Source organism: Eretmochelys imbricata, chromosome 26 (assembly GCF_965152235.1).
Source record: "Eretmochelys imbricata isolate rEreImb1 chromosome 26, rEreImb1.hap1, whole genome shotgun sequence".
NCBI lineage: Eukaryota > Metazoa > Chordata > Testudines > Cheloniidae > Eretmochelys > Eretmochelys imbricata.
The window spans coordinates 6,787,441-6,810,022 of NC_135597.1; the positions used below are offsets into that span (position 1 = coordinate 6,787,441).

A 22,582-nucleotide genomic window follows, 5' to 3' on the forward strand; every position below is an offset into this window, starting at 1 on the left:
GTGGGGGATAGCCCCCCTCCCCCGGGCTTTGCAGCCGGGAGTTGACATCACAATGGGAGGGGAGCGGCCCCTTCCAATCAGCGCCCAACCCAGCTTCTAAGCCGGGCTGCCATTGGCGGAAAGAGCTCGCGGGGGGGGGAAGGGGCGTGGCTCCCTGCAAGAAGCGAGTGAACTTTCTCCTCGCGACCAGCTCGCGCCTCGCTTGTTCGCGCCGATGGAGCTGAGCCGCGGCCGGCCCGCGGCGGCGCTGCCCGGGATGGAGGCCGAGAGCCCGGGCGAGGACTACGAGAGCCTGCCCACCGGCGCCTCCCTCTCCACCCACATGACGGCCGGGGCGGTGGCCGGCATCCTGGAGCACACGGTCATGTACCCGGTGGACTCGGTCAAGGTGCGCGGCGTTGCAGGGCGGGGGTTGGTTGCGAGGGGGCGTCCCTCGCTGGTGCATGGTTGGGGGGGGGGCATTTACCGCTTCCCCCCGCCCGCCTCATTATGTGGCGCTTCCTTCCGCGTTATTGCAAACGGGCTGTGTGTGTCCGTCCGTGCAAACGTGCTTCCTTGCCCGTGTAGTCGTGCAAATGTTGGGGTGATTGTGTTCCCGTCTTTCCTCTTGGATGGTGGGGGGATTGCAATCCCCCCACCATCCCCTTGTGAGTGCGCCCTTTCCCTGGTGGTTGTTGCATACATGGGGGAGTGAGTGTGCTTTGCACTTTCCAGTTTAAAATGCGCGGGGCTGCTGTCTTCCCCCCCCCCCACCTCCAAATCTCCCCTTTGCATTATACTTCCTCTTCTTATGTGTGTTCGCATAAGGGGGTTGTGCTCCCCAGCGCATTCTGTGTTGTAAATAGGTGGGCGTCTGTTGTTTCTCCCTATGTATTGTGGGGTAAGGTAGAATTTTTCTCAGTCCCTCCCCCCCCCACCCCCCGCTTCTTTTCTGTCCTGTTGCAAAACTGGGGCGCATGGGGCATCCTCGCCCCTCGTGGTTCTGTGCCGTAGATTACGAAGTGGGCCTGGGGAATGACTGTAGGGTCTAGCAGTAAACTGAGGAAAGCTGTCAGCCTGCATGGGAAGAGCTGTGTATCTTGGACAAATGCATTTGCCACTCTAAACACGTGAGGGCTTCAGAAAAGAGCCTGCATGGAAGGGAGGGTTGCAGCTCCTGCACTGTGATCTGCAACTGCAGCCTGGGCGAAGGTGTAAAGGGCTGTTGATCCTGTAATTGTCTTTTACTCTTCTCTTGCTGACTTTTACGGGGCCCGGATAATGGGGAGGATGTAACAGCGCAGTGTGTGAGGGCAGCTTGGTTCATTGGAAGGGTAAAAGTCCATATTGTGCCATGTTTCTGCTTCAGTTGTATCAGGGAGGAGTTGGTTTGCCTTTTAAGTGTCATGTTAATAACTTGGGTTGTGCAAGCAACAGTGAACCTGTCTGTGGAACCTGTTGGATCCCTTTTCGAGGGTGTTTTAACATGTTCTGCTTGCAGAGAAATCTTGTAAAGACGATGATAGTGCCAGCTGGTATTGTCTGTTTAGGAGCTCCAAGGAGTCGGTGTCTCCAGGATGCTTGACGTATGAGCCCAGGTTGGAGTGATGCAGGTGAGGGTCGAAAGTGGTGGGTCAACAGAAAGGAGCCAAAGCAGAATTCTTGTTTAAATGATGGGTGCACTACCTGCAGCCGGTGGAGTTTTAAATACAGCCTAGCAGCAACCCTCTTTGCCCAGCATGAGGGCAGAGTTTGATGAACTGATCTCAGTGGCCAAGTGCCATCTCATCCCCTCTGAAGGAAGATAAAACTATTGGCTAACACTGCGATTGTACGCATTTAGTTCTGACTTATGCATGTATACTAAGCTTGTACATGTATATGCCTGCCCAGGCTGGCTGCTAACTTCTGACAAGCCGCTAATAATACAGCGGTATTGTTATGAAGATAGACCCCTGTCTGGGCTCCGGTCTACTCCAGTGGAAGTTAGCATGTATGTTAGGACACTGAGATGGTTATTAACACCTCTGTAAAGAATGGAAGGTTTTAAAGGTGTCTGAGGTTGTATGGATCTCAGAGTAATTATTGTGACTTCCAAAACTTGTTCTTGACTTCTGTTTAACTATATATCCATTCACAAATAGAGTGTAGCTTAAAATCAGGGGAGGGAAAAAAAAGGCTATAAAGACTGCAAACAGTGTGATTTGTAAATGACTAAGAGCTTTTGAGAGGTGCGTCAACATTTTGACACAGTGAATTTAGCGAGCAGGCAGGCTTAAGAATAGGAACAAAACATGGGTAATGAAAGCTGGCAGAATTCTCCTGGCCCCAGATTTCACTGCAAATCCCAGTTCACTGAAGGTTTGCAAAGCTGGGCCAGTGTATGGCTTTTGGGTGGAAAAAAAATATGAAATTGATGAGCTTCATCTGGTGTTTGTCTGAAACAAGACAGAACTCTGCAGTGGCCTGAAACTCTAAGTGAAATTAGTGGGTTGCAAATGGACACATCTGAGTCTAACACCAGGCAAGTCCAGTGCAAAAGTCAAAACCTTAATTGGGAGGCTCAACTTGCTTACAACAGAGGCCTGGAACTAACTGTCTGTCCTGAGACAGAGGATGGCCTTGTGGATAACTGGGTATTAGGATCCTTGGGTTCTATTTCTGGCTGTGCTGTAGGCATCTTCTGTGGCCTACTGTAAGTGTCTTAAGGTAGGTCTACAGGGCAAACAAAGCGAAAAACAGCCCACCACAGCGGGTCTTGGAGCTTGGGTCAGCTGACTCAGGCTTGCACTCTGGGGCAAAAACATAGTAGTGTAAATGTTCCCCCTCGGACTGGAGCCCAGGCTGTGAGACCTGGCTCCAGGCTAAAGGGGAACATCTACACTACTAACGTTTGCCCCTGTAGCATGAGTCTGAGTCAGTTGACCTGGGCTCCGAGACTTGCTGCTGTGTCTCTCTTGTGTGGTGTGTTTTGTTTTGCAGTCTGTTTTCACCATTAGACACATGGGGATAATATCTACTTTGCATATGGCATGAGGCAAAGTTGTTAATATTGTAAATCTTTGACGTCAATGCACAGAAGTAGCCCTTACTGATCAGGGATAAGAATATATTGTACAAAGTTGCTAGTCTTCACAACCTATCTAGTATGTCTTATGCCCCAATATTCCTAAGTACATAGTTCGATAAACACCCCTAGAATAGTAGGGCATGTCACTGTTAAGAAGTGGATTGTTTCAAAATATTCCACTAAGCTTTCTTTCCTAGTTCAAACAAATGATCCCTGTCTTATTCACTGTAGCTATCTGGAAGCATGTTGTCCTAATCCTAAATTAGAGATGGCAGAGACCTATTTGGCCCTTTAGATGGTAGGTTCTCAATGTGTGGGTTGGGGTTACCTAGCCTTTCACATCTTGCCAAATGGGAGAGGGATCCCAAGTAAATTCTGGGGGAGCTGATATTCTAGTTTATCCCCTGTACTTGCAGGGCTGTTTGAAACCACAGTAGAAAGATGAGTTTGAAGGGAAAGAGAGGAAATTCCAGTATCACACTGTTAATGCGCAAGACACTTCCACGCTGACAGATGAATGTACAGGGAATATTCCTATGCCCGTTTGTTCCCCTCATTCCTGACTTCCATTCTAGCAGGAGTATTTCATGATGAGCCAGTTCCTTTGGGTTCTTTTGTGCAACCTTTCTAGGTCACTGAATTGTGCTGGATTAAAAATGCTGAAGCATGCTTTTTCTAACAATTTGCAGAATGGTGTTAATCGTGGGGCATCGCTTTTCTCATATGGCTTACATTAACAGTGTAAGTAGTGTTAACCCCAAGCCACCTCCCTTTTCATGCCAATAGCCAGGTATAATGAGCTTACTGTATTTTGCCAAGTCATGGTTAGAGTTGCACATCACCACTCAGGACTTTCCGGTGTTATTCAAGAGGGCATTTCCTTTACTGGGAAATTGGTGGGGAGGGAGTAAATGAAAGTAATGTCTGTTTTCTTTTAAGCAGAGCTTCTCTGTAGCAAGGTTAAATACACTGAGATCTATGTCATGGTCAAGGGGAATGACAGTCCTAAATTGCTTCACAGTCTGATTACTAAGAGGGTAAAGAGTAACAGCCGTGTTAGTCTGTATTCGAAAAAGAAAAGGAGTATTTGTGGCACCTTAGAGACTAACAAATTCATTTGAGCATAAGCTTTCGTGAGCTACAGCTCACTTCATCGGATGCATTCAGTGGAAAATACAGTGGGGAGATTTATAAATTTATAAATTTTCCACTGAATGCATCTGATGAAGTGAGCTGTAGCTCACGAAAGCTTATGCTCAAATGAATTTGTTAGTCTCTAAGGTGCCACAAGGACTCCTTTTTCTTTTTAAGAGGGTAAAGTTTTCTCTGATGGGTGGGGTGATGACTTGACTGTACTACTTCACACTTAGATGGCATGCTCCATCAGAAGATCTCGAAGCACTTTAAGGTAGGTAAATGTTACCCCCATTCTGTAGATACTGAAACTGAGGCATAGAACATAAGCAAATAACCCAAAGTCTCACAGTGCCACAGCTGGGACTAGAATTCAGATTTTCAGATTCCTGGTTTTGTGCTCTACTTACAGTGGCAGGCAGTATGATCTAGAATCTCATCTCTCAAATCCTGGTGGGTTAAGAATGAAAGCTGACAACAATGAAGTGCCCAAAAAACCCAACCCTTTTTCTCTAGCAAAAGTCTACTTTAAGTGACTTGATTTATCTCTCTTAATCACATACTCCTAATTCTATTTGCATGTTCCTTTTTCATCATCAGACATGGCCAATCTGTTACATTGCAAATTATGTACCTATAGTGGTCACTTGCCCACCGCTGAGGTGCAGCCACTTGTGGAGCGTAACGCAACAAACTGTGATCCTCACCCTTGCGCAGCACTATCGGAAGCTGCAGTTGCTCATATAGGTCGAAAATAGGTAGGCCTTACCACTTACATGGCCAAATTATGCCTTTGTTTAGCTCATTGGGATTGCACAGGTGTAATGGCAAAATTCTGTCCATGTAGGCTGCTCTTAGGCAGTGTTGCCCAGTGGCTAGAACACTGGACTGGTGCTCAGGAGACATGGGTTCTATTCCTGACTCTGCTGAGTGACCATTGGCCGCTTTCCCTTTTGTGCCTGAGTTTTCCCCATCTAAAATGGGGATAATGATCCTTACCTTCTTTATAAAGTGCTTTGAGAGCTACTCATGAAAAGCTCTACGTAAGAGCTAGGTATTGCGTTGAGCCATCACGCTTGCTTGAACAGCAGAATTTGGAAATTCAAGAGGCTGTCTACAGTTTCTCTCCTAAAGGTTTGATGCCACCAGGAAACTGCAGGCACTTTGCGGGAGTTGATTGGTGTCTCATTGCTGCTCCTGTGCCAGGTAAAGCCAAGTATCAAGGAAAGTGAACAGGAAGAGCCCATTTCAGCTACAGTGTGTGAAGAAATGTTCGAAGTGACGCTGCCAAGGACTTTCCCTGCCATCTGTTTCCTGGAACCTCCCATCTGCTATGATCTCTTGTTACATCTTTGATCGTAATTTTCATTGCTTAGGGTGTCACTTTGGATAGTTTAATTCAAAGCTTCCTCTCGTAAAGGTTGTTTCAGGTAGCCAGGTGTTCTGTGCTGACTTCAGTAGCAACAGTTGTGCTACAGCAAACTGCAAAAAATGAGAAGCGCTCTGTAAGAGCTGGCTGGTAAAATATTGCTTCCATCTGTAGGTCTTAGAGCTCTTTACAAAGGAGGAGGTCTGTATCATTACAAAGAAGGGAAGTAACTTGCCCAAGGACACCCAACAGACTGATGGCCGAGCCAGGAGTAAAACTGGGTCTGTTGAGTCCTGGTTCAGTGTTCTATGCACGAGACAGACTCTCTGTCCTAAGAAGAAAAGGAGGACTTGTGGCACCTTAGAGACTAACCAATTTATTTGAGCATGAGCTTTCATGAGCTACAGCTCACTCCGTTCTGCATCTGACCCCACGGACCAGCCACGCTTCTGTCCGGTGCTATACTTAGTACCAAATGGAAGGGTGATTGTGTGGTTAAGGCAGTGTACTGGGACTTCGGAGATCCGAGTTTAATACCTGACTCTGCCACAAACTCCCTGTGTGCCCTTGGACAAGTCCCTTCGTGGGGGTCTGTTTCCCAGTCTGTAAAGTGAAGATGATGACCCTTCTCTTGTGTACTTTGATCATAACACTCCCCACCTTAAAGAGTTTATATGCCATGTGTTTGTATGTGGCCTAACACAATGGATCTTGGGTCTCCAGGTAATACTATATTACTAATAAAGCACTTGGAATCTGACTTTACTAGTGCACTGGGTAAGCATTATTCCTCTCTTTCGATGAAGAAAATGACACAGAGTTGGATTGGCTTGCCAAAGGTCTCAAAGGGAGTCCGTCAGAGCTAGAATTAGAAATCGGGAGTTTGTGTCTCAGTCCTGTGGTCTGATGCAGTTCGGGAAAGTTCATGTTTTACAGGGCAAGCGAAAGCTTTCATCCTCTGAGAACCTCTTCCTTTAGTACGGATTATGTTGGGTGATCTGCTTGTCACCTGCAGTGACAGTGAAACTAGTATATTAATACAGTTGCCTGTTAAAAGCAAGAAGCTTCAAAGTACATATATACCAAGGAAGTTGCATGGCTGGAATTCATAGGTTTCATTAAGGGGATTTGACTCTTACGGCTACAGTCTGGCTGAGTGTGTATTCCATGTCTCAGACAGTTGGAAAAACTTGACTTCTGGTGACTTTCTATTGGTAATTGAAATGGTCAGTATTGCAGCAGTAATCTTAGACGCAGTAATAGATCGCTTGTAATAAAATGTCGTGGTTGTGACGCTAAATTTCCATCTTCTTAAAGAAATTGACTAAACATTACGTACAAGACTGATGGATTTCTCTTTATACTTATGTAACACTAGTGGTGAAATATAGGGGTTAACTTTGTGCAACTTCCAGGAAAACCCCTTATAAACTAACCAAATGTCTGGACAGTATTTTTTTTTTTTTTTTTCAAGTTCTGTTATTAACTATTAAGAGGTCCTTAATCTGACATGCAATTTATTGAAGTAAATTAAGCTCTAATTATTTTGTTAATGTTATCTTTAGGTAGAAAATTAAGTACTCGTTTGATTTTTATTGCTCTACTATGAGAGTCCGTCGATGTTCTTGGTGCCCTTGAAAATCTCTCTTAAATACACTAACAAATAAACAACGGCATCACTTTCCCCAGCTCAAGTCAAATAACCCAGTGATAAGATAGCGCAGAGTAACCTCCCCACAGCATACCTCCTCCACCACCGCTACCTAGTGCTGCCCAACACCCCTCTCTTCCATCTGCTACGGTAAATCTGATTGTCTACAGATCTCACAATGAATTTAGGGTTTCTCAAACTCTTTGTAGTGTGAACCTCTCCTCTTCCCACTGGTGCCGGAATAGTATTCCTGTGGCAGGTATAGCGATTGTTTTCATGAACATGTATTAGGAGGATAACGTATCTTTAACTCTCTTTTAATGCAAAAAGAACAGGAGCACCTTGTGGCACCTTGGAGACTAAGCCCACGAAAGCTTACGCTCAAATTGGTTAGTCTCTAAGGTGCCACAAGTACTCCTGTTCTTTTTATAGATACAGGCTGCTACTCTGAAACCTGTCTTTGAATGCAGTTTCTCAACTGGAAATGAGGGGGCAACTTGTGACCCATCTGCTCTTTGTGGATGATGTGCGAAGTGCTCTGCAGACCACACTTTGGAACCTACTGCTTAAAAGTCGCTACTGTAATGTATCCCCTGCTGGGTGAAATGCACCTGCTTAACCTGCGGTGCTGCTTTGATCAGCACCTGGCACTGGTGGACATCAATTGAGGACTACAGTGAAGAAATGGGTGTATCTCGGGGTTTCTCAAACCTTCTAGTATCCTGATCCTCCTGTCTGCTTCCCAATCCTGATTCGCTACCTTCCTGTCATTGAATAGCATTTGCAACACAGCTTCAGAACCACTGCTCTATTTCTATATTCCATTAAAAGGGCAGCAATGGAAGCTCTGAGCTAGGGAGTAAGCATCTTGTGAAGGGGCTAGTGTGTAGAACTTGCATACTGTACTATCCCCAAAGTAAAACTTGGGGGTTAAACTGGTGTATGCAGCATTGAATCACTTTTGCTTTAATAGAATAGTCACTATGGCTCTGCCTTGCATCTTTTCATAAATATCAGAAAGGGTTAAATAAAATATACATTGCAGATAAAAGCTTCCTCCTTTGTGTGAAGGCCTGGGTCATGAAGCAGGAACTGAACGAATGCAATGCTTAGGGCAGGACAAATCCAGAATGTGGTAGGAAGTCTGGTAGCAGACTCTCTTGCAATAGCCATGTGTTGACTGACAGCACTAGCGCGGTCATGTCTGGCTCAAAGGAGAACTTCAAAACTTTCTTAAATGGTTAAAGATCTTAAACGATTAGCAATGTCTAGAATTTGGGCGGGGGAGGGTAATTAAGATAAACATTTGAATTTTTCTTCTTTCACTTGACTGCCCAGACCAAACAAATAATTGTGGGTACCACTGTGTAAGGGATTTATCAGACTCCCATTGACTTCAGTGGGTTTTAGATCAGGCATTAAATGCATCCATCAAACTGAAATATAGTGAGTCTTTATAACAGGTCGACTGTATCCATGGACTGGGCTGGTAAATGAAGGGTGTTACATAATCCAGTTAGTCCTGTACTTTGTTCATGTCCTGGCTTTCTGTAAGGAGTTCAATGGCTTGTTTTTAGCATTGCCTCCTTTGAGTAAACTGAAACCAGCTTAACTGGATAACCTTAATTGTTCTATAGGCTTTTTGCTGCTTATGCAATGAGGATTATTTTAAGTGGCTGGGGTAAAACTGTCTTTCTTGATCACTTAAGGATGTGAGGTTTTTAAAGCATCTTTCGCTGACTTCACACAGGCATCTGAAAAGGTGGACCAGCCAACCTCAGTACCGAGTTGCAGTGTCTGAGGCTGTCTATGCTGCAGACTTCTGCTGGCATAGCTGCTGTGTTGGCAGGGGTCTGAAGAGTTGTGATCCCTGGCCAACATAGCTGTGCTTGGAAAAGCCCCTAGTATTAGATGCAGTTACACCAACAAAGCCACACTTCTACTGGTATAGCTTGTTGGACTTGGGGGAAGTGTATGCATGCATAAAGTGTGTGTGTGTGTGTGGAGGTTGTGTGAGAAATGCACTACGCTGATAAAAGTGCAACTTTGCTGGTATAGCAAACTATTACGCCTAGTTGCTGGTGTGGACGTGGCCTTAGATGCAAATTGCAGCTCATGGTAGTTTCCACACATCTGATTTAAGAGGTTCTGAATGCACAAGATAACTGCTGCACAACTCCTATATATTGAGGTGTGGCTAGTTGGGCTACTGCACACTTAGGATGGATCAGATCACTGTAATACAAGGAATTAATACTGCAAGAAATCATGAGAGGTGCAAAAATACAAAAAGGAACACTGAAACATCTTGCATGAGTAAGCATACACCTGTTAGTCATTTTTTTCCCCCTCCTCCCTCAGTGTCCTAACCTCATGACGGAGGGATAAATTAGTAGGCAACTATATAGCCACTATTGCAGCTTTCTAAATGTAGAAGTATGTTCAGGTGTATCTTAGTGTTTACAGGAAGGCTCAGAGCAGATGAATGTACAGCAAATTGTTTTCCACACAGCTCTGTGGAGTTGGTGTCAAAACAATAATTACTTATCCAGTGCTGCAAGTGTGAAATCCAATATGGCCCCTGCTCTCTGAAGAATTTTAGGTCTAAAAGTCTTGATTGTAGAAATCTGGTTCGGGGGGTGGAGGCGGGGAGAGAAGGGGACAGGAGGAGAGAGAAGGGGCAAGGCTTATAGTTACAAGGGTACAAGGTTGCTTTGACAGTTCAGTACATGTCTTGCTCTCTTGAAACCTAGGCTCGCATCCCTGGCTTTGCTATAGGCTTCCTCTGTGACTTTTGGCAAGTCACTTATATTACATGGACACAGCAAAAGTGTGTGTGTGTGAACCATGCAGCAGTGGGTCTCAGTGCTTGGGCCAACTGACTTGGGCTTTCAACTCCAGAACTAAAGATAGCAGTGCAGACTTTTTCTGTTTGGGCTGGAGCCTGGGTTGAGAGACCCTTCCCACGCCAGGTTTCAGAACCTGGGTTTCAGCCCGAGCGGGAGCATCTACACGCCTATTTTTTTGCCTTGCAGCATGAGCCTGGGTCTCTTGACCCAGGCGCTGAGACTCTCAGCTGTTTCTGCTGTGTAGACGTGCCCTAAGTCACTTGCGTGCAGTCACAGAAGAAGCCCTGCAGTGTGAGTCTGAATCAGTTGACTTAAGCTCTTGGACTCGCTGCTGTGAGTCTTTTTGCTATGTAGACACACCGTTAATCTCATTGTACCTCAGTTTACCCATCTGTAAAATGGGGATGCTACTGCTTTTCTCCCATTCCTTGTCTTGTCTATTCAGATTATAAGGCAACTCCTGCACAGAGAGGCTTATTGTATGTACAGCACCTAACACAGTGTGTTCCTGAGCTTGATTGGGGACTTCAGCTTCTACTGGAAATCAAATAATAGATAAACTGAGAATGAATTAACATGCCATTCCTCTTTGCTCCAAAACAGTGAAGGACGCTTTCTGTGGGGTGGGGAAACTTAACTTCCTTCAATAAAAGAAGACTGATCAGGTACGTGCCTGCACATAGACTTCCAAGTTGATGTGACACTTAAAGAGAAAATAACGGTCTAGGTTCACTGCCATTAAGACTTCATTAATAACAATACATAGCTCTTTATAAGACCTCAAAGCACCTTACAAAGGAGATCAGAATCATTCTCCCCGTATTGCAAATGGGTAAACTGAGGCACAGAGGCAAGTGACTTGCCCATGGTCACTCAGTAGATCAGTGGCAGAGCTGAGAATGTAATGCAGGTCTCCCAAGTCCTAGTCCAGTGCACTATCCATCATATGTAGCTTATTCCTGGCTGCTCTTAGCATAAACCAATCAGAAGGAGGTAAGGTGCTTGGCATCTCACAGGGTCATGCTCTTAGTTTTAACGATCGACATTTTTTTGCATTGTTTGACACTTGCTGCTTTGGACAGGATAGAACACACAGAGCATCACTGATAACATTGTTTCTTTCATCCGTAAACATTAATTCCTTTTTAAATCAGACTCTTCTGGATTGGACAAAGAATGCGTTCTAGTCGGTGCAAAAAGCGTGGACGGGAGCTGCGTGCTTGTGAACCTGTGTGACTAAAGAGGGTGTGGCACAGAAGTATTTCAAAATTCCTTTAGTGCTTTGCGTGTAGTCACATGTTTTCGTTAGTACCAGTGATTGGTTGCCTTTGAAAATTGAGCTGTCTTTTCATGCTTTTATTTGGCATGTGGGTTTAACTAATCAGGCTTCCCTGGTTTTCAGCCAAGGCTCATGTACTCTGGATGTACTGTTTGAGTGTTCTGAAGTTATAAAACAGATCTGGCCCAGTGAATTTCAAAACAATTAAGTCTGGATGTCAGTAATAGCTGTGGTCTAAGGCCCTGATCCAGCAATGTTTGTGTGCATACTTCACTTTAAATATGTGATTAGTTCCATTGACTTCATTGAGGGTGTGTCTAAATGGGGAAATTGATCAGAAAAGCTGTTGTGGAATAAGATTAAGATATTGCCGAATAAATATTCCAAAATAGCTCCCCTAAAAGAACTTTTATTCTGGAGTAATTGACTCTCACTCACAAAGCAGAATAATTGTTCCGGAATAAAATCACTTGGTTCTGGAATAGTGTCTACATGGGAAACTATTCTGGAATAGTTTATTCTGCATTAGCTGTTGTGGTCAGCTTTCCCAAGTACGCAACTGTGAGGACCGCATGTGAGGCCTAATCTGCACTAGAAAAGGTTTGCTGGTGTTGCTGTTCCGGCAAAACCTATGTGTAGATGCAGTTTATAAGTTTTATACCTGCAAAAGAACTCTAGTTGGCATGAGTTCCCCGAACAAAATAAGCTGGACAAGTGCTTCCCCCCCCCCACCCCCGGTATAACTGGCTGCACAGAGCTTTGCTGCTATAAAAGTGTCACAAAAATCATACTCCTAACAGACATTACTGCTGAAATTTAAGCATAGACCAAGCCTGTGCCAAGCTAGGCACATCTGTTTTCAGGATCTGGGACCTCAAATGGCATTTAGATGCATTGACAATCATAGCAATTAAAACTTTGAGGTGGGGCAGGGGAGGGGTAAAGCTATTGGAGGTTTTGAATAAATTACTATGCCTGTTAATTCCGTAGTTGTTAAAACTTTTTGTGTGTATGTAAAGAGTCTAATCAACTTGGCTTCTGACTTGCCTTTTGAACTTGCTCGGATGCTGAAGAAATGACAGGAACAGAAAGTGAAAATGTGTCCTTATATTACATGGATAGTGGCCGTAATGTGCTAGCTCAGTGGAGCAATGTTTGGGTTGCATAACCTTCAGGGAACGTTTTTAAAATAAATAGTCATTTGGTTATTTTTAAAGAATTTCTATCAATACCGTATTAGATTCTGTGAATTTTCTCTTGGAACACAGGTTTCAGAGTAGCAGCCGTGTTAGTCTGTATTCGCAAAAAGAAAAGGAGTACTAGTGGCACCTTAGAGACTAACGAATTTATTTGAGCATAAGCGTTCGTGAGCTACAGCTCACTTCACGAACGCTTATGCTCAAATAAATTTGTTAGTCTCTAATGTGCCACAAGTACTCCTTTTCTTCTTGGAACGCAGTTATTACTTGTATTTAAATAGCTCTCAAAGCACTTTGCAAAGGCAACTAAACATATTTAAGATGGGTATTGGAAAACTGAGGCACGGGGAAGGGAAAACTCATTTCCCAAGGTCGCACAGTGAACTCGGGAGAATTACCCAGGACTCTTGAGCCCAGCCTTGCGTTTACAATTAGAGCAACTGCCACCTAGTGTCCCTTACATAGGTGGCTCTTTATGTGACTTGTCAGGACAGATGTTTTTAAAATCAACTAACGTGATTCCAAAATAGACGGGAGGGTGGCTATTCCTAGTGTCAAGTCAGTGGTGGCGTGTAGCTTCTTTGACAGAAATCATGATTTATTTTTTTTCCCTCCTGGTAAGACACTGGTTAATTCACTTTCCTTTCCCTGTCCTATCTTCAGATCGTCCTTGATTTTTTTTGTTGTTGATTTCTTCCACCACTTTGAAAAAAACAAACAAAACAAAACAAACACTGCATTTTTCAGTTAGAGCAGTGAATGCAGTTTGGTATGGGGTTGTTAAAGGAACTTGATTAAACTTCAGAAACAGTCTGGGGAGGGGGAACTTGTGTAATGCTTACTGTGCTTTGGTTCATGATCCTGCATCTGAGTCATAAATTACCACCTATTTGTGGTGGGTTTTTGTTTGTTTCTGGTTGGTTTGTTTTTTGGCCTTTAGCCAAATGTTGTCTCTTTGGCATTCATTGAGGTTTTCCACTGGATAGAATTAGCACCCTCTTGTGCCCAGCAAGTCTTAGAGGGTCAAATTGTTTTATAACCGGCGAAGGGCTAGCTGAATTCTAGAAGCTTTTGCAGGAAGCAGGGGAAGTTCTGACATGCTTTGTAACTAGATGCTTAAGCCCTTTTTTCTTTACCTATGGATTCGACTGAGCATGGTGCAAAGTGTTTGCTGATCTAATAGAGGCATGTTTTATGGCATCATTAAAGGCTTGCTACCTAATCTCTGATTTTTATTAGGTAGTCTGTTCCCTGCATGATTGCTTTAGAGCATATGACTACACATGGCCAGGGAGGAAGCATAATGGTTAAGGCACTTGAGAGATGTGAATTTGATTCCTGTCTCTACTGCAGACTCCCAGCTTGGTCTTGCGCAAGGCATTTAGTTTTTTCCTGCTCTGGTTCCCTATCTGTAAAATGGGGATAACACTTCCCTGTCTCCGGAGGTGGTGAGGACAAACACTTCAATGATTATGAGACATTTGGATTCTGCAGCAGTAGGGGCTATAGAAATACTTAGATACACCCATCTTCTTTGTGGTGTGCAGAAAGGAGAGTGTTACAGAAGGGCAGTGACTAAAACCGCAAGCCTGTCTCTGGTAGTTCTGCCCCCTCCCCCAAGCAAGTTAGAGGGGTAGTCCCTGTTGTTGATAGGTTGATTGCTGTGCTTAGACCTACTGGATTCACTTAATAGGCCCGACAGTTGCAAGTCATCAGCTGTAAATTAGCTTCTGTCCATTAACAAATGTAATTCCTGTGTTGTGTTGCTTTTTTAGGGGGGTGTACCGCGAATAAAACAATGTGCAGGGGACTCGCTTCATGTGCCTTGTATCGTCCTTTAATCGGTAGTTCTGTGTAAATGGGGTTTACTGTACTGGGTTGGCAAAAAGCAGATTGACAGCCTGCTATTCTATTTGGGTATTATATGGGCAAGCAGGGACATGGGTGGCTCATGCAGTCTAACACTTAACACCTAGATGGAATGGAAATGCAAGCCAGGAAATGCATTTAAATTGCTAAATAAGCCTGGCCATTGCCCTTGAGGGCCCTGGCCAGTGGAATTGAAGGAGTGTCCTTTAGTGGTTAGAGTAGGGGACTGAATTTGGATGACTGGGTTTTTCCTCCCCACTCAGTTGCTTTGACAGCATGGACGATTCACATTCTGTCACCTGTGAGGTAGGTGAAGGGATGTTCTCAGGTATTAGTAATAGTGTGCAAAGCGTTCATGTCCAGGAGTAAAAAGTGGCATAGGAGTGCTTAGTGGCTGCAAATGTCTAAGCTAAGAGCTGCTTTTTCCAGATGTAATGGATACAGTGGAGAGAAGCTTTTTTAATAATCATTTTCTGCTTATCACTGGTTTCCAGGCTGTTAATACCTATGCAGCTTTGAGCAGGAAAGCTTTCACCTCCTGATTTGCAGTGCTATGAGCATCTTGTAAGTACACTTCCAATGCGTTCTGCTTTAGGTACAATAGAAACCCTTCTACTTTCAGACTAATACTACAACTTTGCCTTTACTCTGACCTTCTGAACCATTCCCTGACGAGGAGTGCCGCTCTTACTCCTTCAGTTTAGTCTCGCCTGTAAAACAGCTGCGTTTGAATTCAGTGTTTTTAAGACAGATGCAATATTGTTACACTGCTGTGTCAATTGTAGATATTGTCTTGGTGCTGTAAAGTACCAGGACCGTATTTCTTAGTGCGGGTATTCTCCAGGGCTTGCAAACACGCATCTGAGGGAGGCTGTGTCTATTACCAGCGCTACAGTGCTCACTGCAGTGACTGAGGAGGTTTTTCCGTCGCTATAGTCAGTCCGCGTCCTCGAGAATCAGTAGCTAGGTTGATAGAAGAACTCTTCAGTCTATCAACCTAGCAGTATCTACTCTGGGGCTTAAGTTGGCTTTACCGTGTCTCTCGGGGGTGAATTTTTCATGCCCCTGACTTACATAGTTGGCTGAGTAAGTTTTAGGTGCCGATCAGGCCTAGCTTTGTGGAAGTGAGAGCTCCGTATTTGGAGGGAGGTTAAAATGAGGACGTCAGTGCCCACATCAGGGTACGTCTTATGCAGTCTTCGTAAAACAGAAGATGTAGTAATAGTGTGTGACAGTTCTGTGCAGTCGGATGGTATCTCGAGCAGAATGCACTAAAATACTTCTCGGATCCCTACATCTACCAAAGCAAGTTTATAAACTTACTTGGTATTATAGTGGAGGCTGTTAACTATTAAAAGGTCAGAAAAGGACTCTCTTCTGTGTCTACGAGAGCTGAGCTGGACAAAGGTGGGGTAATTTTGTATTTTGAAAGTGTCTTAATCTCTTCTATAACACCTTTTTTATTCAAAGGCCCTCCTGCATAGTTACTCAGGCTTTGTCTACGCTACACAGCGTTTACTGACATGGCCGAGTCATTAAAAGTCGGGCAGTGTAAATGCTGTTTGTCAGCACTTTTGCTGACAAAATACTTCCGCCCCCTACGAGCGGGATTCGCGTTGTCCGCTCCTGCCGACAAGGATCCGTTTACACTGCCACTTTCCACAGCAAAACTTTTGTCTTTCAGGGGGGCTTTTTAAGCATTTGTGAAAGACAAAAGTTTTGTCGTTCAGTTGGCAGCGTAGACCAAGCCTCAGATACTTTAGGGCAGGGGTGGCCAACCTGTGGCTCTGGAGCCCCATGCGGCTTTTCTGAAGTGAATATGCGGCGCCTTGTCTAGGCACTGACTTGAGGCTGGAGCTACGGGTGCCAACTTTCCAATGTGCCGGGGGGTGCTCACTGCTCAACCCCTGGCTCTGCCACAGGCCCTGCCCCCACTCCACCCCTTCCTGCCCTGAGCCGGCCATGCCCTTGCTCCTCTCCCTCCCCACCAGCGCCTCCTGCATGCCACAAAACAGCTGATCGGGAGGCGTTGGGGGGCTGCTGATGCATTACTGTGGCTCTTTGGCAATGTACATTGGTAAATTCTGGCGCCTTCTCGGGGTGGCCAACCTCAGCCTTACTTTAGGGCCTCAGCTCTGAAAACACTTAAGTTGTGGATGTGTGAGAGGAGGTGTTCTGTTTTTTTTCAAAAGCTTAAATAATGCCTTCATTGAGTGGCCAAGCACGTACCCTATAGCTGTAATACTTTCTGTGGAGTGTGTTGGATCAAAGGCGTTCCTCAACATCCAGATCCCGTGTCCTCTGGTCAAAACAGACACTGTGGTATCTTGTCCTCTTAAATGGTCTGTCGGGGGAAAGCAGCAACGCTGGAAAACTCGGCTAGTGAGATTAAGGAGATAAGAAGTCTGCTGTCTAAGGTTAGGAAGGTGGGTAAACTTTCCATGGAACTTCTGTAGACCCTCCTCATTGAGTGGTCAAAAAATGGATCCTGTAGGGCCACAGTTCTGTCTTCTGGTGCGGCTGTGTAGCACTGCTTACCAGTCCCTTTTCATCCAGATAAATTAGGCCTCTCTAGAGATCTGCTTTTCTTGCTTACAAAATGGAAAGCCTCTTTCTCTTCTTCCAAGGGGCCTCACCTTTTGACAACCTTCTCAAATTAAATTTTTTGGGGGGGCTGACAGAAAACATGACTGTTTTAGAGGCATGGAATGTTACAGGCTTATCACCAATTACAAAGCGCGCTGTGCTGTTGATGATGAAATAACTCTGAGCATTTCTGCATGAGAGTCCTCACTCTGCAGAAGAGGAGAGGAAAATATGGAAGTTTTTGCGGATTCTGGTAAGCAGCCAATACTATGTGTTAACACACGCTCTATTAGATTGCCGAAAGAGTTGCACAAACTCTCTGCAAGTTCTCGCTATTTTCCCCCACCCTGCTGGAGAATTTACTTTCAGTAATTTCTGCTACATGTGACTCTCAAGATCAGTTTTAATTGCCTTAGTAAACAGCATCTGCCAGGAAATGACCAAACCAGGCTGAGATGTGGAATGGGGAAATGGCGTATGGGTTATAACAGGAACAAATTAAAGGCTCAATCAGTCATTCCTTGCTCAACCCGAACTCCCTTAGTGGGGAAGTTGGCAAACTTGCTGTCTCTGAACTCGCCCCACTTGTATGTTCGTGCTTTGAATATATGACCACTGAATTATAACCTCCCGACCTAGACATGCTGAGAATATTTTAAACACTTGGTTGTCACTATGGAGTCTTGGACGTAATGCAGTGTAGTCTAGCTGGCCTAAGAGCGTTAATACGTTCCATTGTCCTAGAACTTTGGAAGAGACTGGTTCCTGGGCTCTGTGCCAACGGAGGTGTGCTTTTCTTTTGTGAAAGAGCCCCAAGGGCTTAGGCTGTAGCAGCCCCTGCTGGCATGAGGCTGGAATGTCTGCAGCGTTGGTATGCATCGCACAAACTGTTCCTTGGTGTGCCCTTCATCAGAAGAAATCTGCTGCCTGCTTGAGTTCCCTACTACACAGGGAAGGAGAGGTGGAGATGGGGAAGCTGTGCATCCGTTACCCTTGGGGATTGCAGTTCTTTAACAAGCTGCAGCTGCTAAGGACTTAACAGAGAAGTCCTTGTCTTGAGGTTAGCATAAGCGAAGGCATCATGGTGTGTTCTGTAATTTTTAAATGTCAGTGATGGATTATGAGACGCAAACTGGAGCGTGTGCCTTCTGAGTTTCTGAACTGGGCTTCGCAGCTTTGGCATCTTTGAGCGCAGCTTTGGCAATTGCTGAATGTTTTAGATTTTCTCAGTACTGCAGGCTAAGAATTAATGTGGCACAATCTGGAGATGTCAGAGCTCCGCATAACAGAATTATTCACGTCTCTAACCAGGGACGCGCATGTTGGCTCGCAGGGGCCTTGCAGCGCTTTAGGACGATTGGCACACCTTGTTCTCTTGAAGACAGCTAATTAAAGTCCTCTTCCTCTTCTTACAGACCCGAATGCAGAGTTTACAACCAGATCCCAAAGCCCAGTACAAGAGCGTGTATGGGGCCCTGAAGAAGATTATTCACACTGAAGGCTTCTGGAGGCCTTTACGAGGAATTAACGTCACCGTGCTGGGGGCTGGCCCTGCCCATGCAATGTATTTTGCCTGCTATGAAAAAATGAAAAGGACTTTAAGTGACATTATTCACCACGGAGGAAATAGCCACCTGGCCAATGGTATTTTGCAACTGTTTGCAATTAATTACCTGTCTCTTGCCTGCTTCCTGCTTTTACAGTGGCCTGGCATCCTTGTGTCTACTCTGTTGCTTTGGGAAGAACTTGACACTGGCTTTGATTTGTTGCATTCATCCTGGTGTTACACAGACACTTGAAGTGTACATGTGTTTGGGGGCGGTGGAGAAACATGAGATGCAAAGCCTACTTCCAAGTTTCCAAGGGCTCAGCAGCCAGCAGGTTCCATTAGGACACTTATGGCCAGGCTTCCAAAAGTGCTCTGCGTCCACCGTGCCAAGCTCTTCTTGACAAGCTGGCCCCTTCCTTTGGTGCTTTATATAGTGGCTGAGCTGCTCAGAAAATCCGGCCTCTAGAGAGTGTTAACTGGCACGGTGGGCCTTTGCTGCGTTAGGGCTAACCAAACATAACGCTCCAGAATCACAACATAGGATATGTCTGCACAGCAGCTGGAAGGTGCAATGCCCAGCTCAGGTAGACGTTACACGGGTGAGCTAGTGCTCCAAAAATGACTGTGTGGTAGCGGTGGCATGGACGGTGGCTCGGGCTAGCCACCTGAATACAGCCCCTTCCGAGACTTGAGAACCTTCTTGCTTGGCTAGCCCAAGTCGCCACCGGTGCCATCACAGCCTTGCACCATTTTTAGTGCGTTAGCTGAAGTGGCACTGACATGTCTGTGTATACCTGAGCTTGGAATTCCATCTCCCAGCTGTTTAGACGTTCCCATAGAGAACAGACTGGCTTTGAAACAAGCTTTCCTGTTGTAGGCTTCTGCTTTTGAGTGGGTTTCATCTTTCCCCTACTGGGTAAGAGGAATAGAAATGGCTTATTAGAACTTCTATGAGGAGCAGCTTCTTAAAAGGGGATGCTGGCATAAATATATTTGTGTGTGTATGTGTGGGTTTTTTAATACATAGGCACACAGCCCAGTTGCAGTGTTCAGAACATAGGTTTCCCTTTTTAATGCACAGCGCCTTATTTGGCCAGACAGCGTCTCTGTTAGAGGTACTGCTGGCCACCAAAATGTCATCTTCCTTCTACCAAAAATTTCTGCCACGCTGCAAACCGTGGGAAGAATGCTCTGTCTCAATCAGAAGTTAGTCTGGATGTAGGAATCACTGGGGGAAACCCTATGGCCTGTTACGCGGGTCAAACTATAGGACCATGATAGTCCCGCCTGGCCTTAACCTGTGAAAGCTTGAGTGGAATTTGTTCACCTTAGTCCCACAATGGGTGCATTAGTCCCAACCTATTGTCATAGCATGTCATTAATTTTGAGATGGTCTTGAAACTGAACACGGTGTCGAACGTTACATGTCCAGATGGACCAAGGGTCAGTGATGACAGATGCTTCTAACACTTAAAAATCTAACACTATAGCAGCGTGATGAATGCATTTGTAGTTTAAAAAAATCGGGGCTTTGTTCTTACTGTGCTGACGTAGGATTTCTTGGGTTTCCATGCAGTACTCAAAGCAGTGACTGTGACTGACGGCCAGTTGCATCTGTCTGTCATTTCTGCAGCGCAGCCGATCTGCACTAAATCTTTCATTAAACTGCTTGACAAAAGGCCCTCTCTACACAGAGGGTTTTGCCAATGTAGCTATATTAACAAAACCATCTAGTTTGGGCACTTAATAGTATAAAAATGCTTATACCAGAATAGCTTATGCAGGTTCCCGTGACCATCATAAACTGTACCGGTATAGCTGTGTCCACACTAGAGGGTTCTATTGGCATACTTATGTTGATTAGGAGTGTTGGTTGTTTGTTCTTCCACACCCTTAACAGACATTGCTTTGCCAGTACCACTTAAGTATAGGCCAGGACTTAATGTTTTTTGCTTAACGACTCCTTTAAAGTCGTGTGCTCTTATTTCTGACATTTATTTGCCGAAACTGTACAAGCTTTCAGTAGCAACAGTGGAAATTTAAGTTAAATGCTGAGGACAAGGAGAACTGACTTGAAAAGCCATTCGGGCAATGGAGAAATCTAGTTACGCTTGAAGTGAAGCTCATCTACCAGTGCTAATTAAGGAATCTGTAAGGCCTTAAATACACTAGAGAGTACATTAAACTAAGTAAACTTTAAAAATCAGTCTAGGTAAATTGATGCAAATTCCCGGTTAAAAACACCTTTAAACCAGTGTTAACCTTGTTTATCAGTGTAGCTTGGATGTCTTTACACTGATCTAGTTAAACTGGCGCAGTTTGCTAGCATAGGCGAAGCCCGCATCCATTCTGTCACGGAAACAGGATGGACTACGTGACTCACCATATTGACCCAACTCCAGTGGCCGGCACATTAAGTTGTAGCAGATGTCCCTTCCAGCCCATTCTACGGATGGATTTTATCACACTTCCATGAAGAGCTCAGGACTGTTAATTGGAGAATATACTGTGGGAGCAGAGGCTGTTGCGTAACTTTATGCACTGCATGTCTCGAATTGTGACTTAACACTGGCCTAGGTTAACCTACAGAAGCTGTCCAGAATTGTATTGTGAAGGGAACTCTTCTGTTTTGCAGGGATAGCTGGGAGCATGGCCACATTGCTCCATGATGCAGTAATGAATCCGGCTGAAGGTAATGTCCTTTATTGTAAGTGGAAGTGGAGTTAAATTGGGGGAAGAAAGTAAGTTGCTTGGAAACTCACCAGTTGAGTAGTGTGTAACTACTACTCTCTTTCACTGACTGTGAGCTAAGGGTCACGGTAAGCTTGTGCAAAGAAACTCTGATCGCTTCAGTTGAAATGGATGGAACTTCTCAGTTGCGTGGATTCTGAGCACATTTTCTCCTAACATACATATATAAAATATGAGGAATAAAGTTAATCCTCCATTTGAATATTGACATTTTTATCCGATTCTCTGAGCCAGCTGTTGAAGGGCAAAACATTCTGAATGCCCTTTTGGGTCTCATGTTTGTGTGGTTGTTTTTTTTTTTGAGTGTTTTTTAAAAAGCCTCCCTAAATCTATAGCTTCTTATATATTGTGTAGCCAGAGATCAGAAAAACAAAAACCAGTTTGTGCTGCAAATGTCATCCAGGCTTAGGTGGAAATTCTGCTCATAAGCAGCATGGTACCCTTCTGAAGGCAGAATATCATCTTGGGAAAATTCTAATAAAGTTATTGGTAATTATTCATTCTCTAAACATAATATTTAAAGCCCTTGATACTTGATATTTAAAGCCCTCATGCTATGATGCTGAGCACACTGTATACACTTGGGTAGAATGCCTGTTGGTTTCTGTGTGGCACTCCTTGGCGTGCATCCTTTTTAAATCAATGGGAAGACGTCTGGGGTGAAATTCTAGCTCCTTTGGAGTCTATGGGGCCATGATGTCACCCCAAAATTCCAGAGTCTTCCGAGTGTCTCAGCTGCACAATAAATCACTTGCAGCGTAACTACTGGCCGGAGCCCATAACTTGCAGTGTTGCATGCAAAATGCACTCTGGATTTGCAAGCAAACAGACATTATCCACCAAAAATATCCCAGCAGTCCTCATTTCGCTCTGTGTGGCTTAACACTCACTACTGCATGTTTATCAGTGAACTGCTGTTGAAGTGTATGTTCTTGATATGCTGTGGCCTTCATGTGTTTGATTTCTAAGTGCTTTAAGAATCCTCCCATCATTTTTCACAATGTACACTTGAAGGAAAAGTTTTTTCCTTAAGGGAAAAATATTTATAGCATCAGATTTCTCTATATTTATTGGAACTGTCTGAGGAATTTTTTTTGCAAAAACTCAAATTCCTCTCTCCCCCTCCCCCCCCCCCATAGAAATGTTTGAAAACGAAACATTTCCAATCTGCTTTGTTGTTGGTTAAAAACAACCTCTTTGAAGAGGTAACATCACAGTGGCTAATTAGAGCACGGGCCCACAAGCCAAGCGCTTGTGAGTTGCACCCCTAGCTCTGCCACTGAGTCTCTCTACGGCC

General features: G+C 44.7%; 1 protein-coding gene across 4 annotated transcripts in view; it reads left to right on the plus strand.

Annotated features, from left to right (window-relative positions):
* The first annotated feature begins 178 nt into the window (after positions 1–178).
* SLC25A37 (solute carrier family 25 member 37) overlaps positions 179–22,582 on the plus strand; it is a 28,125-nt gene continuing 5,721 nt past the window's right edge. Inside the window, exons 1-4 of one of the 4 annotated variants that reach the window (XM_077805949.1) lie at positions 280–388; positions 1,530–1,592; positions 18,401–18,629; positions 21,170–21,226. In XM_077805949.1, coding sequence (XP_077662075.1) covers positions 1,587–1,592; positions 18,401–18,629; positions 21,170–21,226 — 292 coding nt within the window. In that variant the 5' untranslated portion in view covers positions 280–388; positions 1,530–1,586. Of the gene's footprint in view, positions 389–1,529; positions 1,593–10,696; positions 10,718–15,785; positions 15,807–18,400; positions 18,630–21,169; positions 21,227–22,582 lie in introns of those variants that run through there. The other 3 variants (XM_077805948.1, XM_077805950.1, XM_077805951.1) reach the window with 3 other exon arrangements.